This window comes from Linepithema humile, chromosome 2 (genome assembly GCF_040581485.1).
Source record: "Linepithema humile isolate Giens D197 chromosome 2, Lhum_UNIL_v1.0, whole genome shotgun sequence".
Lineage (NCBI taxonomy): Eukaryota > Metazoa > Arthropoda > Insecta > Hymenoptera > Formicidae > Linepithema > Linepithema humile.
Window position 1 is genome coordinate 3,342,666 of NC_090129.1, and position 20,259 is coordinate 3,362,924.

Sequence of the window (20,259 nt, forward strand, 5' to 3'; positions counted from 1 at the left end):
ATCTGCGTGAGATACGACTGTATTTTGCGATTGTTCCTTTTTTTTTTTTTTAGCTTCTTTTGTTTTGCTTTTTGGTTACTCTCGTTCGTTCGCGAGCGGTAGCCGAACCCAACACAACGACCGGATGATTGGCGGATTTTTCCGGCTCTTTTGTATGCGGTTCGCTTACTCGTCGTTCAACGACTTTGTTTCGAGACTTTGCGTCCACCCCTTCAACTTCGCTCACTTTGCATCCGGGCGCACCGCCGACGCGGATCTCTCTCGTCTTCTCGTTTTACGAGATCGATCTCAGACGGGGACGACAGTTGCGCGCGAATTTATAGCAAACCGGGCGCTTAAAATGTGACAATGACATCGAATCCGTGTCGGCGCTGTGACCCAGATACATTTCTCTTCATATTTGGGTATTACGAGGATCCTCGAGGCGAAAGGATCGGCAACGGCGTCTTGTCATGGCTTTCGAAATTTGCGACATGACATTTTCTTTAGATCCGACTGACATGACATTTTATTCGAGGACTCAAAGGGAAAATTTCTTCGCTTCGCGACATTTCTGCTTGAAAATTCCGCGCGACATTAAGAAATTGCTGCAGACCGTGGAATCTCATTGGTACAGTGAGTCAATGAGTCGAAAAAAGGGCGGGCTTTCAAGCTTTAATTGAGCCATTAAAGTCGCAATAAGAAGGCCGCCCGATCAAACGGCCGCCATTATTGAACCGGAAAAAATCTGAAGAAGTAATCACTGGCCCTGATTCAAGAATATAATCCTATTACGTCTGAAAAGCGATATAATGACGACGGAGAGAGACGCGCTGTATCTTTTCAGAAAAGATTTCTTTCTCGTCCTTTTCCCGACTCACTCATTTCAAACGTGAAAGGAAAAAAATGAACTTTATCAATTGTGAAAAAGGTACAAAATATAAAATTTTAATTAAGACAAATAATGATTGGTAAAACGAAGGAAAGATTCTCGATTCGCGCGTATTTGCGTAATATCGAACGACACGTCTCGGCGGCGCGATTGTTAGTTAAATGAAGCTAAAGTGATGGTTCACGCGGCGCATACAAGACCGGCGCAGCCCCGGCTGCTCCGGCCACCACGAGAAGATAACTTAATCGAGTTGTTCAATTAGGCTAAACCGTTGTTGTTTGGTATCAGCATCGACGCAGCAGATGCTGCGGTCGTCGCGCGGTCGGCCGGGAGCCTGCAAAAGCTGCTACGTGCCGCGCGATGATCAAAGCTGGCTGTGTCGCTGGCGAGAATGCACGACAAGATTTTCCGCGCTGCGGGAGTGAAATTGCTCCGTAGCATAAACGTTTTTAATTATTAACCGTATCGGTCGGTTGCACAATTACGTTGTCCTCGCAGACAACGCAAGCGGGATGAAAACGAATAAAACGCGATTAATTATGAAATCAATTAATTGGAATCTATAAAATAATTTATCAATTAACTTATCCAATTATTAATATTATTATGGCAGCATTATATTGTATTATATTCCTATTTCGCATAATAAATGTCATGATGAAATTTGAAATCTACCAACACAACCGTTGCCGTGTCCGATTGTCCCGTTTATCCTCAATCGATTCGACGGAGTTTATTCAATGCACATATCAACGTTGATCGCGGAGCGATGCTTGGACACGAGGATAATTGCCGGGCTCGAAGATACACTGATGAAGTTGATGACTCGGTTTCCGTTACGATTCCTCGCATGAGCGCACGCATTCGGCGGGCAAGATTGAGGTCGCGCCGCGACGGAAAACGAATAAAAGGAAAAGCGAATGCGAAGTGCGCGTGGAGAGTGCAAAATGACGGATCGCGATTGCGGCTTTCTCCCGTGTTAATTTTCACCGGCCAAGTGACTGGCCAATCGACTAAGAGAATTTCTGGATCACTCAAAGCCCCCGAGCGACAATTGAACCTCGCTAATCGGCAGCTCGCGCGCCATTCGTGATCCACGACTGATCGTCAGGATTGATCCAGGCCACGGGAAAAATCTATTAAGTCCCCGCGACTCGACTTTCTCTCCTCCCCTCTCTTCTATCTGTACTCTCGAGCCCGCGAAATTACCTCGCATTTCGTTAATTGCCGCGACGCAATGCGGCCGTTTCGACGCGTTTTTTTTTTTCTCTCTTCGAACAAAAGGCTCCGTCGAATCGCGAGACGGACTCTTTCGATATCGCAGCCGTTTTGCGCAAAAACGGTCGTCTACGATTCTGCTGTCGGTCCAACGTCTCTCGATCGGTTCGCGATTAAATCTAGTCTCTTAGATCTACGGCCTTCGCGTCGCGCAATGTCCATCTCGCGCATCAATGCTGTGCAATTTATAATAAGCAGAGATGTTAGCACCGTGGTTAAAAAATAGTCGTTAAATCACATCAAGAAATTTCATAATTGCGACGGACGCGAGAGATGAACACTCGAGACTCGAAGTGTCTAACTTAACTACGCGGCGACCACTTTTACTCGAGAAAAAAATCTGAAAACACTTTTCTTTTCAGGAAAAATTAATTTCTAAATTCATGACGATCGAAAAAAAAAGTCTTGGTTTTGTGGTCGCCGCTACGACGAGCGCGCGCATTTTTCCAGAAAATGCGCCCGCTCGGTTTTCCTGAAAGAGAACACATTTATACATAATGGATTAATGACGATGTATACATATATATATGTATGTATATATATATAAGTATAAGAAAGTTCATGCACACCTCAATCTTTCTGCCCTCAACCACGGTGCCGTGTAGCCTCTCACGTGCCCGGTCCGCGTCAGCACTATTTGCGAATGTTACAAAACCGAATCCCTGCATGCAAGGACAGACAAAACAACATGCATTAAACTCAACTTACAGACTGTCAGCGCTCCGCAAAAAGCCGACTGGCTGGGCCGACATTTCGTCTATGCGCGCGCGTGCACATATAATACGCGTTTCACACATTATATTATATGTATACACTAGTACATAATATAACAGGGGGTGCTCCAAAAGAGGATAGTCGAGGCGTGATGTCGAGAGAGAGGTTCGCGAAAAGCAGCCTCCTCTCGCGCCACGACGATTTCGTTTGTTTCAAAACAGCGCGTCCCCGTTGATTTTTTTTTTTTTTACCGTGTTATCATTGTATTATACTCGTTGAAAAAGTAAAGAATTTTTGTCGGAAGGACATGATTCAAGTTTGTGCAAAAAAAAAACTTACATTAAAAAATCAAGTTTCATCAACGGAAAAAATTAATTAAAAAGAAATATTTATCTCCGTCCCGTTTAATTTCGAATTACGCGGAAGCAAATGCTTTTCTCCGTCATTTGACTTCTTTTCTATTTTCTCGACTTTTCGACGGATTTGCAAGCCAAGTACCGTCGTCTAAACGGGAGAGTCGAACGGAGATCGATCCCGTTACCGTCGAGAACCAAACGGAAGACGCGGAGAGCTCTTTCGCCCTGCCGCGGGCGACACCGGCCAGCTCCTTTGTGCTCCTCTCCATCGGAACCCTTCCATCACCCTCAGCCCCGCCGGCGTTTCTCTCTCCCCCCCCCCCCTCCCTCCGAGTCAGTGCTATTTATTTCTCTGATGCACAATAGCGGTCCCTCTCTTTCTGGATCAACCGTTTTGTATCGCGAGAGGCGCGCTAATTAATTCCCGAGGCTCCTTCGAGACGCGACGAAGCAAAAGAGGGTTTCGCGAGCTTATTTTTTTCGCTACTTTGCTGCTTTTATTTCGCCATTCGCGCAAGCTGAGATCGACAACTATCCCGTATTGGTATTCTGCGATCCGCGGCTTCATTATTTCAGACAATTTCAGGATAAAACTGAGAAACTCGAACGGCATTTAACGTTGCCGAGAAACCGAGTTGTAAATTGTAAGAAAACTGAGCCAATTTTAGAAAGTTAATGATTGCCAACTCGTTTTAAATGTCAAAATTCTTCGAAACGTACAAGTTTACCGCGTTTACTGGCGTATAAAATATTAAAAAAACTTGTTCAACTTATAATATTAATATTTCGGATTTTACAGAAATTCGCGAAATAAAAAATCGATTTCCGTATTTTTTCGAGGGCCAAGGGCTTGGAAGAGCTGAGAGTCGCTTTTGCAGTACCAAACCGCGGGGACGTTAGCGCGTCAAGCTTCTCGTAATTTTTTATTCAAGTTGGGGAAGGTGGGAAGGGGCACTTGCTCGAAATGTCGACGACCAGGGTCTGCGAGCGCCTCATACTGCTTACGGAGACGCACCAAACAACGTGCAACAAATAAGTAAATATAAAAATCATGGTAAAAGATCATGGTAATAGTTACATTAATCATTATCATATTTCATATCACGATCATCATCATTAAACTCTTGCTTGTATCGAGAGGTGCGTGTACGAGACAGAAAAAATTTTAAAAAATTTATCTGGAAGGGAAACAGACACGTTACGGGAAGTGTGGGAGACGGGAGGTTGTAAAATGTTGTGTGTGTGTGCGTGTGTGTGTGTGTGTGTGTTGCGTGTCCGCGGCTGTGTCGAGCGCGGACATATGAATTTTCTTCGTTGACGTCGACAGCGTCGTCGAGGAGCGATAAAAGGCGACGGGAAATTGAGCGCAGGTGACGTAAAAAGATTAGAATCGAGAGAGAGAGAGAGTGTCGTCGAGATGGAAGTCGAGCTGCTTCGATTCACGAAATACGCACGCGGCGATATCGCGGCGTATGAATGGAGGGCTTCCTCGAGAGATCGGTGCGCGCTCACGCATCGCGACTACGCGCTATCTCGCGTCACAAAGAACACGGTTCCTACGAAGGAGGAGCACGATCGATTGCGCTTGCCACGAGAGATGTCTGTTCGGGTACAGTCAAGTTTCCTGCTCCCTCCTCCCTGTGCCACGAACCTAGATATCGCCCTCTGATAACCCTACGTCGGAGACTCCGTTGAACGTTATCGCGGCACAAGTTCTCTCTCGTTTGCGCATTCACGAAGTCACTGAATATTACTAAAGAAGCGGCGCATTGGCTGTCACCATCTCCGCAAATACCTCGCTGCTAGCTAACGTTCTCGCGATAACTGCGAGTCGTCCCAGACAAGTTTAATGTCGTACAATTGAACAATAAAAATACCAGCATCAAATTTCATCGAGAAGCTAACAGTTGCGATTAAGTGTGTGTATTTGAATTAATATAGAATTAATATATACCGCTTCCGAATATTTATTCTCAGAAGAATTTTAAAAAATTCGCGCAAACATGTGGCAAATATTATAAAGATGGCTAATATAATACATAAATGTAGATGAGCAAATGTCTTCAAACTTGCATCAAATGCAAAAATGGAAAGTATCAGCGCGTGAAAACCTATGCATGATTCCTGGGCTCTTAGCAAACAGATAAACGCGCACTGATGACAGTGTTAAGGAAGAATGATCATGACTGATTGCGCTGTCATGAAATTTCAATCTGCACCGTGTTCTTGCAGATAACGCCGTGTCGATATTGCCAAGGTGACTTATATCCCCGTTAAACGTGACTTCGCAAAACTGCGCTTGAATATGTGCATATTACATTCAAGGAAAATAGACGTATATCATGATCGATTACCCAGAGTCCTGTGTTATCGTATCAAAAGTAGTCTAGTTTCCCTACATAAATTAGTATGATAATTTATAAACCTTATTCAATGATTTTATGCAAGTTCCCTATCATTTCCAAAACAAATCCCAATTTAAAGAAACCACGTAATTAAATCAAATTTAAATTTTACAAATGTTAAGACTGAAATTAAGACAGCTACCAATCTTGTTAAATATTATTAAGCCACAAGTTTGCGTCAATTTTGCGCCACTTTAATACAAAATGATTTTTCTGTCCGTAAATACTCCTAATAAAACAATTTATATATCCACCACACACATACATAGCCGCGGGATTAAAATCCAAAGAGCTTTTATCGCTAAAAGGATTTATCAAAGTTAAGACAGATCAAACTAACGGAATGGCGGCGCCTTCGTCATCGAATGAACAAGGACGGCAGGGTATAATCGAGTTTCTTCGCTGCGCCATCCGTTTCGCTCTCTTCAGAAGTCGCGGTGCCATTGCCAGAAGCGGTTACGAGTCGCGGCTGTTGCCGCGAGAAATCGCATTAAAACCAAATCAAATATAGCTTCGCGGCAGACGGCTCGGTCGGGAGGAAACAGCGAAGCGCAAAGTTTCCTAATCAGCGACGAGAGACTACCGTTCGCTTCGTTCGGAAGACCGCAAGAAACGCGATTTATGAATCGGACGTGAGAAAACTGGAGCTATGCGCACGTAAATCTGGTTTGCGATATTTTCAGATCGCCCGTTTAATTCGGCGTTTCTGCCTTTATAGTCCGCGCCATTAAGCATTTCAGGAGAAAGCTTCATTCGTTATAATTATCATAATCAATAGGATTGGCGTTCATTATTAATTGAGTTTCGCTCGAGTTACGATATTTAAATTTATTTCGTTGCAAAATTTATACAAAATAAAATTTGATGATTGTTCGCTTTGTTTACTTTTCATAGAAATTAAATTTCACACTTGTTTCTTTGCAAGCAATGCGATAAAAATAATTGTTTTGACACCGCAAGGCAATTAAAATCAAGAGCTCAAAGGATGACGAATAAAATAAAAACGCGACAAAGACAGCTTTATTCTCGAGTGAAAACAAAGGAATCGCTTTTCACCTATGCAGGGATCATACGCGAGTAAACAAACGTGAATGTTCAACAATTGTTAAACGCGTAGTTGAATTACAGTAGCCTCGTTGGAGTAACACCATTCGACGTATAACAATATCAATTATTGTCACACGAAAGGGATATTGCGTTCAGCGCTGCACGCTCCGCAGACTTAACTAGATCCAAACAGACAGGATATACGCGGGAGAAGGGGGGATCCTTTGTAACCGGAAATGGAAGACGACGCAGGACAAGGGACCGGCGCGAATAATTAACGACAAGGCACCGAGGGCCCCTTTGCGCAGGTAGCGCAGGATGTTGACACGGCCGGTTTTTTTTTTCCAACCATCATTCTAACTAAGTGTACTTAATGGCTGCCCGTAATTACGACAGGGATCCGTTTCTCGTCGAGATATTACCAACACTAAACACACGTCGAGAAAAAGGTAGAAATACGAAACATCCATTACATTTTCTGTTCGTGCGCAGAATAAATATGACATATAAAATTAAATCCATAAATAGCGAACATCAGAGATGTAACATATTTTTAGCGATACAAACGCTCGTACAAGGTACGATACTTACGTGGAAAAAAGCGGATATTGAATTAACAGCGCCAGTTCGTAGCAGCAAGAGTATATCTCGTTAATTAAATAACAGAATTAATCAAATAAATACGAACTTGTTTTAATTAATATTGTTGTTGAATTAACGAGATTCAATTCATGGCGCTGTTGACGCAACATCATTATTCCACGCAAGATTATCAGCAAGATATATTCTTTGATTTTTTTCGGCGGAACTATCGAGGAAATTGATTGTCGTTGCGTCGAAGCGTATATAAACGAATTTCTACCTTCTTCTCTATTCTGATCTTCTCTATTACATAATTCAGAAGATACGCAGATACTCTGCAAGATTGCTCCATTAATATTCATGTGCAAAACGTTCACAAACCGTTTCGGCGGCGCATTAATGAAATTGCGATACGCAATTCGCAACAACTTCCGTCATCGTTCTAAAACTGCGACTCGTATGTATAACTGCGACGATCCGCCTGGGAAATTACTGTAATGTCAATGATCGCTGCCAGCGGCGCGCCAATATTTTCAGGACGCGAGAAGCAAAAACACGACTCCGATCGAACGCCGCGGCAGGATTTATTTGCATATCCAATGCATACGCAACGACTTTTTCGCCGTACAGCCATGAATTTATTTCGGACCGTTAACAGTTTCCGAAGGAAAGCGGGACGCGGTCGCCGAATCCGCCCGCTTTCTCGCTTCAATTTGCCGTAATGGCGGAACCGAGGCGCGCAGAAACGGAGGGAAAATGTAATATTCAAATCATCTCGTCATTACGAGAATATCATTACCGTAATATTCACTTAATACGACAAAATCTGTCGAGATCCGTAATCTGAGTGCGCGCGTACATCGCCGGATAGATCTTGTCGGATTCGATATTGAAATTCCGCCGGTCATCTCGCTGAAGCCGGTATTTTAAAGACCGGTTCTAAATATGGCGATTAAAGTGCGATAAGTATTCGATTAAAATTTCATTTATGCCGACATTATGATATGTTCCGAAAATTCATTATGAGAAAATTCAATTTTCAGTTATGGAGGCTATCTTTCCTGTGAAATTTTGTTTTTGAAAATTCTCTATATGACGTTAAATGTAATTTATGTGAAGCTCTATCGCATAAAAGTAATGATGTCGATAAGGCCTCGCTCATTTCAAATTTTATTCAACACATGCTTTGTCATTATTGTAATTTTCACAAAATCATTCTAAACGTCGCATCGCGAAATAAAACGCAAAAGAATCATCAACACAATAGAATCGAGGGACTCCTGAAGCCTTATAACAATTTATTTTCAGGATCCGAAATTACGATCGGCGATATTTTATATGAAATAACCGACGCAAGGGACGCGTGTTGCAATTTATAAAATGTAATTCCGGAGTCTGCACAATCCCGATTTGAAAAGACAGTGCACATGCGAGTGTATCACGCGGTAAATTTCTCACCGAAGCTTTTTTCACGTAATTTCCACGAGCATCGCGAGCTAAAACTAGCGGTGAGAGAGAGCCGCTCGTATTTCTTACGTCAAGCCCTGCGCGCTCTCGTGACGGGAGATCGCGATCCCCGGGCGAAAACTTCCTTAAGCTCTTATCGGGCTTCGGAAAATTGCGGCTGGCGTGCACGCCGCGGGTATTCGGGGCCAAGCACCAGGAAATTAATCCTCCTCCAATTTCTACGGGTCTCTTTAAGCGGACGATACAAAACGTATGTATGTACGCCCTATTTCCGCCGGCGTGATGACGTGAAAACGTAGACGTTTCGCCAACACTTGGAAGAATCGTGACCTTTAAAGTTGTTAACAACTTTGACGTTTAAAACTTTCGACAATTTCGACATGTAAGATTGCGCATTTTATTTTCCGTGCAATGCGACAAGTAGATCTCTCTCGATAGTGCTTTAATTGAAAGTTCTAGTGTTAACTCATTTAGTCAGCTTTCTTACAACGAAAAACTCTTTATTAAATAAAGCAAGATCAAGATAATGAAATAAAAAGTGCTACTAATTCATAGTTATAAAGTATAAAAGGTATCAGTTTGTAATATGTAAAGAAAAATGTGATATATCAACAGTGTATTTGTTTTTAGTCATATTTTTATACTTAAAAATCATGAATGGAAAAAATTTTGCTTCATAATTTCACTTTAATGCTTCGAAATCAAACTCGATTATCCGGCCAATGATATAATTAATTAAAATCTTTAGAAGAAAATGAGTGAAAATATAATCTAATTAACGATAATTAAGAGCGATTAGTGTTCGAGTAATCGTCATTAATAAGTGATAGACATAATCAGACTAAAAATAATCGTCAAATAATTATATTATGAGGAAACGTTTCTGCACCAAGTTGAATTTGCAGCCGTCGAGATAAATTTTGCAAATATGACAGGCACTTGGAGGTAGGATCGGATAATATGGTCTCTCTAATTAATATCGTGCAGCGATATAATACGCTGTAGTTTCAGTCTCTCCGGAGAGACCGTAATTGAACCGCGAATCTCTCGCGCGAATAGCTCAAGTTTCAGCGAGTCGTTCAAAACGGCTCGTTTCAGGGTGCTCTTAACTCGAACGAAGCCGCATACGGGCGCTATTAATCAGGGCCCTGCATCAAGCAGACCACGACTTTCTTACGCGACTGTTTAGTGCCGACAACCAAGCGCTCGTGCGCTCGCGACCGCGGAAACGACCGATACGCCCCGGCCGTAATTATTATTATGCCCCCGCAGATCGTCATCTCGCACGCCACGTTGCGGTGCGCGATTCGAAATAACGTAGCCGCGAGAAATTCTGCGCGAACTTTTATCTCGCCGTTATCTCGCATTTATTTCAAAACTTGTCATTTCAGCTCCCGCCGCAGAAAATGTAAAACAGAAACCGTACATTTCCACATCGACGAGAATAAAAAAAAGGTGGAAACGCAGAGAAAACGGCTATCGTGGATATTAAATTTCCGTCATTCACGGTGTCGATATATCACGCTCTTAGTGTAATTCGCTGCGATTTACAACGTCACGTGGCGCGTATTAGCCAAAATAAATTATTAATAAATAACCCGTGAAAACTGCACGCGGGCGTTAAATCCCGCGATACGAACTGGACACGCGCTGTCTTGAAAATACGAGGAGCGATATATCAATTGCGTGGGTCATGTGCGCGGGAACGCTCGTTAATCAGCCGGCGAACAATGAAGTCTCCCCGCGCGCGCGCGCGCGCGACAAAATATGTTGCAGTTGCAAATACGGCCGAGAACGGCGCGGAACAAAAGGCACGGCGCGGTCGATTAATTACGCTCGGCTGAAACCGCCGAGAGTGCTAAGACGAGCGTCGAAATTCCGCGGGACGGAAAGTACTTGTGAACACGTCGGTGTTAAAAGGCCGCGCGCTTCGGTCTTCTCTGCGGTCACGCGTGTTTAACGACTTGTGTCGCGCGCTCCGACGATATCCGGCGCGATGCAGTGCGTTAATGGCGCTCGGTGCACTCAACATCCCTACCTCCTCCCGCAGTCGTCGTGTTTAATTTCTGCTTTCTGGCTCGCTAAATTTCTTATCCGCCTCGTGATTTTTGCTAGTAAACACATTAACATTAAGAAATTGAAGTGAATTTTTCATTACATTGTTTGTGTGATGATAAATTTGAAATTAAAAAAAATAATTTAAGGAAACAGAATTTTGTGTAATCAAATAACGAGCGTAATTTTATATTTCAAATATATATCGGATCTTCACAATGGATAAAATATTATATTAATGTAAACATTGTTGAATTCATACGAAAATTGCGAATGAAAACAGATAGAATAATAAAATTCCGTTGTTATTTCTCGTTACGGAAAAAAATTTCGGAATCAGATGCTACAGACGATTGAACTGTATTTTTCTGCATTCATATATAAAAATTCGAACATTTTCGCGTTTCCAAAAGTTCGCGATTAAGAAGATTAACTTCTGTACGACGCTTGATCCGAACGCTGCAAATTTACGACTTAGCGAGCCGAATTGTAGAATGAACACAACGATCGAGCAGACGGAGAATACTGGACGTCGCGAAGCCATACGGAAGGAGCTTGATGAGTAACGCTAACGTATCCACCATTGGCTGCGCCATTAATGCAGTGTCCATTGCACAGTCGATCGAGCGCGCGTATCCCGGCTTGGCGCTTAGTCACGAGCGAGCGTTTGTCAAAGAGCGAAAGACAAATGTCATCAATGGAAATCGGATGTCGCGGCTGAAAGCGCGCTTGATTGAGAATGATTTCTCTCCTCTGCTCGCGCCGGGCGCCCATTGTCTTGCGCGCGAACGCGCCGCCGTAAAAGGTTTCAGCGCAAAGCGCAAGAGGCGAGTACTTGGGCGCAATTTGCACCCTTTTGATTAAGGAACACTTTCCCCTTCGCGTCTCTCGTTTTCCACCGGCGCGAAAATTCTCGCAAGGAGAAAAAAAAAGAACTGCACGGGGCGTTCGTTCCCTTTTATCGTTCGCATGCTTATAAAGCCGCCGTGAAAGTCGTCTCTCATCGATTTTTCAGACTCAGCGACGCGTGTTTCATTACAAAGACATTTTAACGCTTCGCATCGCGAGCGACGAAAATTTATTTCGTTTGAGAGACGGAAATCGACAAGTGCGCGTAAAAAATATTTCAATCTGAGACGTCCGATTTTTATTTCCAACGGAAAGTAAAACAACACAAACGTTTCCGTTGCGAGACTTACGCTTGTTTAGAAATTTCCGACAATTAAATTGATATAGTCGCAGTTATTATAACAAGAATTAATTATCAAGCAATCCTTTGAATGGAACAAACGAATAATGTCGGAAGTAAATTGTACAGTTAATAGCAAGCGTTTCCTTCAAAAGAACGCTGAATAGAGAAAACCCGTTCAGAATTGCAGCAATTCGCGCGCGAATGTCTTTAAATTAAGCAACTTCCGGCCCGGGTATTCCCGTTCTCGCGCCATTATTCTCGACACAAGGCAAATCCAATAGCGCGAATAATAGTGAGCCGAGTGCGTGCCGAGTATTTCGATACCGCGCGCGAGATTGAAATCAGGATAAGTTCGCGCGATGAAATCGCGTTCTCAAGGCTGGGGCGAGCCGTGTGCGCTCGCGGGGGATTACGACATTCTAATTCGCCGCTCGGCCGCGACTAATTGCCGCTCTCGATACGCTTTTTCGCTCCTAAATTAGTACTTTGCGGCGCACACCTGCACGGACGTCCCTTAATGACATCGACGCTAACGTCGTGGCCGGCGCGCTTAAAACGACGGTATAACGTGCGCGATACCGCAAACGATCGTCCGGCGCGCGAGAAAAAAGAAAGAGAAAGAGAAATGTGGAGCACATCGATAAGCAGGTTTACGTTACGCATTTATCAGTATTAAGAAACTCGCGTCGGAGCGTAATTGGATCTAAATTACACGCCTCGAACTGGACGGACCTGTCGTAGTTCGCCGATAGATGTACTCGCGCGCGACGCAGTAAAGAAGACGCCAGGCGAAGCGGATGCAATCCCCGGGATGACTAATTGCTTCTCCGCGAGCCGTGATTAATTACCGCACCTGCCGTAATATAGTAGTAAGGTTTAATTGCGACCGACGCGAAGTAACCGTCTCTCCAGACGGCGCGCGATCGCGTGCGCGCCTCTCTCTCTCTCTCTCTCTCTCTCTCTCTCTCTCTCTCTCTCTCTCTCTCTCTCTCTCTCTCTCTCTCTCTATTTTCTCCGTCCTTTAGAAAAGTGATGCAGCAGGCATCGCTCGTGGAAATTCGTATCTTTCTCGGAAGTCGTTGCATTCGAGTCCGTTGAGTCGGGCGAAGTGTAACGCGCAAAATATGCGGACAAAAAAACGCAAAAAGAAAGGATACTTTTTAAACGTAAAGATTTACACTTGAAAGAAATGGATGGTTTAGAGAATTTTTTATATTTTTAATTTTTTTTTTTTTTTTTGGATCGCGCTTTTAAAAAGAAATGTAATTAAATACACAGCGTCTCGCTGTAATCGCAAGTCGCGAAACATCGGCCAGGCACACATCTTTGTTTTGTTTTTCGGCGCAGTGCTGCAATCGTCACGACTAAAGAAAAAGTGCGTGCTGATCCGCAGTAAGTAAAAAGAGGCGCATATTCAGCCGATCCGCTTGTGGATTACCACTGGCGCTCGTTATTTTCTACTTACAAAGTGATCATTCCGTTAAAAAGGCGGCGAATTGTCATACGCCCCCTGACAAAATGTGACTGCCCATGCAAGCTTGGATGTGAAGTAAACAAGTAATAAAATAATAGTAACAAATGAAAAAAAAAAAAGACAGAAAATAAAAGGAAGATAATATTAACATCCGACACGTGCACGAACTCCAGTTACTCGTGAATGAAAAAAGAAGCCTACTTGTAATTAAGTAATCCCGCATACACACTTGCAGCAGCGCTTGCGATCGTGCCCCGAAGAACAATATCTTCCGGCTCGCGTTAAGTAGTCGTGTTAATAATCATTCCTTGCCCTCGAGATGAGGTTAGTACGCAAAACGAAGAGCTCAATCTGTCTACGTTGTAGCTACGGATCGTTAACTGCGAGCGAGAGAGCCTTTAAGAAGGTGTTGCGATTCGAGAACATCGTACAATTAACAGTGGTAAAAATAATTGTCAACAATTACTCGTATTCATTACTACATACGATATAAATCGATTATTAACATCGCGCGCAAAATAAAATCCACGGATTGAATTCGCAATAGAGGGAAGAATTATCGAAAACAAAAAAAAATCGTTCAAAATTTATGGAATTTCTTTTATCGTTGCAAACGAATAAATTGTTCGCGAACACTCGCGAGCACCTTTTTAAGACGCTTCTCTCGACGCGGAGACTCCACTGATCTACGATGAAACTCGACCAACCCTGGTGCACACGTCGCACTATCAAATTGATAACCAGCTACTGATATTATGCAAACAAGAAATGACGACGCCTAAACGACACACCGATATCATTCGGGACAAAAAATTCGTGTAAATATTGTCTACGTGGATATGTATGTGTGTATGTGTGTATGCCTGTGTGTCTCGTGTGTATATATATATATATGTGTGTGTGTGTGTGTGTTTATACGAGCGAGCGAGTGATAGCATTGGCGAGTAACAATAATAATTACCCAATTAATTAACAGTGAGGTGCGAAACATAGCAAGACAGATTAAAAAAAAAGGTATTAACACTACTTCGCGCGCCGACCGGGTGTGAGCGTGTGCGTGTGGTGTTCCAGGAGACAACTATATCTCAACGAACGACCAAGTCAAACAATTAATGAATCAATTATGTTATGTAAATATAATATGCGTGATGTGCTGAACAGGGGGGGGTGTCGGGATACGGAAAGGCCTGTATATACTTCGCGGCTCGCAGAGAGGATGTGAAGCCTGCCCGCCCCCCTTTCTCTCTAACCCTATCCGCCCCTCTCCTGCGACCGAGTGTGCGGACGAATTCTCTTCGAATGTCCTGTGTTTTCTCTTTCGGCAACGCGTGCGGAAAATCCTGCCTCGTTAAACGCGCCCGTGATTTTGCTTTGCGCCACCAATTTTCATTCTATTTTTCTCGTTGCTGACAAAATCGATATATATATATATTTACGCACGACACACATATTTCTTTTTTTACTGGCTTTAATAGCGAATCGCGCCGTTGATAATAGAGCTTTCGGAAGTTTTGCAAAGCTATATAAGAAATTAAGTGCGAGCGGCGCGCGCGATGTGTTTGATATCGACTCGAGACGAGCGCGCGATATTTTCTCGTTTCCGGAGCACAAAACGCCACGCTTCGCGGAGGAAAGAAACGAAAGTGCGCGCAGAGTAGAAAAGAATGAAGACGGATACCCGGGATCGCGACGTTCTCTTCGCTTCCGACGAAAGTAACAGACACTCGGTTGGGATCTCGGAGGTAATCATCGTTCGTTTGGCGAACGGCAAGTAGTTGAAAAAAGGGGAGGAAAAAATTAATGTAAAGTAGAAAAGAAATAATTCGCTAAAAATCGATGACGAGCGATCGATCAATCCAGAACTGCTGTCTCGTCTCGGGTTACGCATCTGTGTGTCGGTGTGTTGTGTGAAAGAATGTACGGAAGAAATGTAAAGGATAATAAAGATGGAGTTTATGGGAATCGGATGGACGGGAGCTTGAAGAATACTTGAAGTCGTGACCGAAGCTGGCAAACAGCGATATAAAGCGCACAAAACAATACGAGATTCAAGATTATATATATATATATATATAATATATATAGAGGGTGAGTTATAAGAGATAAGGTGGATGTGCGTGTGTGTTTGTGATAATGGAAGTGGCATGAGAGATCTCTTTTTCTTTCGTCTCTTTCTCTTTTCATACATTTAATTCTCTTACTCTCGCTCTCTTCTTCTTTCTACTTTTCAGAGATCGTGGAGCATGGATTGTTAGTAGATATGCTTAAAACTGGGAGGAACCGGAGAGTTTCGAGGTGGCGTCACAACAGCCTCCTTGCAATCCCTTCTCAATTGCGACATAGAAAACATAACTCTGTACATATCTTCGTTTACTGTTGTCTAAAAAAAAACAAATAACTGCACTCTGTGAAATAATACTGACCTTATTCTCACTCTAATCGACTGCTACTTATTAATCCTTCCAGCTATTAAAACTTCACGAAGGATTGATAAATTAACACAGTGATCTACAATGCTCTCTCGTGTTTCACAGTTCCGAATCTCAATTAACTGTTAATTAGCGCTGTAATTATAGAGACACTGATAATCGTATGATTGTCGAGATAACTGATACGCAATTATATTGCAGCAGTGAGATTCGAATTACAATCTTTCGCGAGATCAGACCAGACGTTCGAGTTTATACACAAAAGGCGGGGGAATAAACGATGGATGGTTTTTTTTTTTCGGATGGTTCTGGATGTAAGAACACGTTGCGACGAGGAGTCAACGGTGTGAGACGATCCACCGTTACAAAAAAAAAAGGAAATAAAGAAAAAAAAAGAACGGCGGACTCGTTGTAAGCAGCGTTTCTCTATCCTAAGACACATACGTGATTAATAAAAGAGGTAGAAGCATGGGCCGTTTAATCGTAATACCTTCGACTCGCCTAGACAAAAGCGTGCGGCTACTATTTACATATATAATAATGATAACAATCAGATAGAGGTATATATGTACGTATAATGCGGTACATACAGATGTATGGACAGCGGTCGCGCGACCCGCCGTCATACATGTGTATGCACTCGATAAACTTCGGAAGATGCAGTAGTATAATATATACGTATCATGCTGTTTTATATATTGCAGGTGGATTAGTAATAAAACAAAAGAGATAAAGACTCGCCGCGGTGCGAACCATACGTGAGCGTAAACAGTGGGGCCGATTTTCAATGGACGTCCGGTCTGATCCCGAAAAGAAACGATAAAAGGCGAATTTGAGAGGCGAATTCTCGCTCTCTTTCTTACGTGGCTCACTCTTTCGTCAGCTCCTTTTTATCGCTCCTGCGGCCGTAATTTACGGCTCTCGACCCTGAGCGCACCTCGAAACTCCCTGGGACTACTCGTGGTGGATGACGATGGGAACGATCGGGATTGGTTAGAAACAGCTTTGGGAAAGAGACGCGACAAAGTTTCATCAAATCAAATGGGCAGCATCACCCAAGGGTCTCCTCCGCGACCGGAAGTGACGGCGATCGGGTCACCCTGTATGCCGCGTGTCCGCTGCAGCCACCTGAGGTATTTTACTTCGTTGAACTTTACTCACTATCGTGATAAGAAAAATGCAAAATAAATTTCTGCAATTGTGTATTTTACTAAATTTCTAATTAAAATCGCCCTTCATTCTTTTAGCAATAAATTTTTGGATGCGCAATGTAATATCGATCTGTACTTTTACGAATTTCTATAATCATTTTCCAAATAATTTAAATTATAAGCTGACAAATAAAATTATAGCTATTAAGTTTGCGATAGAATTATTACGTAAAGCAACAATCCTTCGGAAAAATGTGACGACTAAATAAATAACAGTTATGGAATACTCGATTAGTTTCTGAAACTTTTTGCACATAAAATGTTAAAACCTCCGTAACTCTGTGTTATAGGCAGCTGCGGACACGCGGTATGCGAGGTGCAACGACCGGCCTTATAACCAATGGGAGCTAAATAATGATAAAATGCGGAAGGCTAGCTAGTAAAAATGCAACAGCTCGTCTAACAACTACGAGAACTAACACCATTGGTTATATTTGTATATGTATGTACGTGTCATTAGCACATACGCGGTGTCGGAAAAGCGCGCGCACCGAGCACTAACCGCCTATTATAAGCGGATAATTATACTTTGTATTTTAATTAAATATAAAATCGTTTGGTAGCTACTTACTTTTTTCATCGCCATATCAATCGCGATTGTTAAAAAATAGATCTATAAATATATACAAATATATATTTATAAATATATATTTTAGATGCAGTGAGAGACTCTTGTTGTGGAGAACATTCTCGATTTGCGCGCTTTTCCCACCTTCGGTTTCAAAGTATCTTTTTTTTTCCAAAATGCTGCACTTCATTAGGGATGCCACATTCCATTTACATTGACGAAGCTTTCGAGAAAAGGTCTCTCTCACAGAATCACGCACGATCACTCACTCCGCTTGTTTTATCACTAATGGCACGTTGCTTTTGCAGCATGCAAGAGAACGTTTCTCCATTTTTTTTGTTTTTTTTTTTTTTTTTTTCGAAAGTCTATTCGATGGCAAAAAGTGTCAGCGTTAAATCGACTATCAAATTCGACGCGTGAAATCGTCGTTTCACGTGCATTCTACAAAAGCAATGTGACGAGACTGAAAAACTCGTGCCGAGGCTCGTAACGGGATCTTTTCACTTCAAATTTTATCAATTAAAAAATCAGAGATATCAGAAATCTGTATACAAATGTAGCGAGAGTGTAATTGATTCAATTGAAAATATAGAAGAAACTATTTTATTGAACAATTATGTTATCTCTGACGAATTTTTTGTGATGCAATCACCGTGTCAAGTATCGTATTAGATTTTTAATTGACATCTTTCATTAGCACGGCAAAAATCTAAAGTATGCAAGGAATGAGATCTCTTGAAACGATCTTGTCAACTTCATTAAATTCATACGGCTCGCTTACTCGGCAATGACACTTCATCGGTGAGTTTCCGCCCCTTTGGACCCCCCGGGGGTTAATAATTATTCGTTCGTCCGTTAATAGCGTGCCGTTGAGAAGTATCAGATCCCGTCACGCCCTCGGAATCGCTTAAGCACTAAAATGCGACGGCGACACTTATACCGTTCGGAGTAAATTCCGCATGTGCTTTATTACGTGTGTGGGCGGCGTTCGCGTCGCCCAGGGAATATTTGCATTGCAAAAGGCAAGACGATGGTGCCATTGTCGACTTGGTACCTGCAGGATTTCTGACGTGGCGCGCACCTGCGCATGCGAAATTGTTCGCTCGCGGAATGGTCTCGCTCGGCGCAGCGATGTAGTCGCGCGGCGACGTCAGTTAATTTAGTATCGTCACTTCCGCTATTAAATTACGTTGCGTTACAGCTCTCCTCTATGCCAAGTACAATTTGACGTGTACATGTTAATCCACTCAACAATCGCGTCGTTCAGAAATATCTTGTTCTTGCACGAGCGTTGAATCGCGGGAAACAACGGCTAAAGTAAAACAGCGGTAAAAACAGGAGGACTTATTTAAAGCTGCGCATGAACCGCTCGCCATTACAGCGAGTCACGTGAGCGCCGGGAATAAAAGTAACAAATTGTTGCCGTAATACGGCAACGAAATATCGGGTTGCGCCCGACCCGTGTTTCCTTATCGCGGGGATTTTTCCTTTCGTGCGCGCCCGACTGAGGCGCTTTCACGCGAATGATCCGCGTCGCGGATTAAGCCTCGCGATTTGCCGGCGGAAATAAAAATGCGCGTCGCGGAACTCGCGAGGGTTAAGAATCGCGCGTAAGCGTTTAATTAATACGCGCGCTCTCTCTCTTTTTCTCTCTGTCTCTCTCTCTCTCTCTCTCTCTCCCTCGTCGGTGCGTCCCGCCCTCCGGAAACTGGAAGCGGCCCATTTCGCGTTCCACATCACGTCCCGTGATTGGTCGTTACAAGTACGGATGCGCCGCGACATCGACTTCCTGTTCGTTAGAACCCGTCGCCGACCCAGACGAACCGGATTCAGTCATAATGGCCTAATCGACGGCTAATACGTATGATTGCGGGTTCTTATGCCGTCGATCAATGTTCGCTCCATTATTTACACGAACAAATTAACTGTAAACTAAATCACAAATTCGAACAGACACGTTCGCTAAATTGGATGTTGAAACATCGCTGCTAACATTTTCATTTCGTCGTTAAACTTTTGTCCGTGCGCTAATTGGTTGCCAAGCGCAGTAATTGGAAAATCGATCGCGGATCTTAAAATAGTAATACAATGGCATCAAAGAATCCGTTTGAAGGAAACCGATTGCAGGGTACGACGTCGAAAAAAAAAGAGCATAATACGTCTGCTAAAAAGTATAATACCAGTTTGCGTGACTTTGGAGCATTCATTGAAAAGAACTTGGTCGCGCAAAGCGACATCGATGACGAAAGTATTGCAGCCGATAAAATAATGCATAAAGTTGCATGAAGTATTCTTAGAACTTGGAAGATCAAAACGAACGAGGGAAACTTGTCTTTCGCGATATTCTTGCGCCAAGTTTCTTGAACTTTGTACTTTAACTAGCCGGAAATATCGTGTGCAAATCTGCGCTCAGAGAGCATTATTTGCAGGCCGCTTTTTCGCACGTAATCCTTTTTACGTGGAGTAACTTTTGACGGATACGTCCAAGTCTCGCGTCGGGCAAACTTTGGAAGAATTTCTCGATGAATCATTAATATTCATAAATTGAACAAATCGTACTCTACAAAAATCGTTGGAAATTATTTTTTAGGCTTCACGTCTCAATTTTCG

The 20,259-nt window shown here is 42.9% G+C and overlaps 1 protein-coding gene across 12 annotated transcripts in view; it reads right to left on the reverse strand.

The window, feature by feature from the left end:
• Rbfox1 (RNA-binding Fox protein 1) overlaps window positions 1-20,259 on the reverse strand; it is a 289,153-nt gene that overhangs the window by 84,233 nt on the left and 184,661 nt on the right. For 11 of the 12 annotated variants that reach the window (XM_067350444.1, XM_067350445.1, XM_067350441.1 and 8 more), the window contains one exon: window positions 2,719-2,811. The exons of the other annotated variant lie outside the window; for it this stretch is intronic. In XM_067350444.1, the coding sequence (XP_067206545.1) occupies window positions 2,719-2,811 (93 nt within the window). The remainder of the gene's footprint in view (window positions 1-2,718; window positions 2,812-20,259) is intronic. 12 annotated transcript variants of the gene reach the window in all.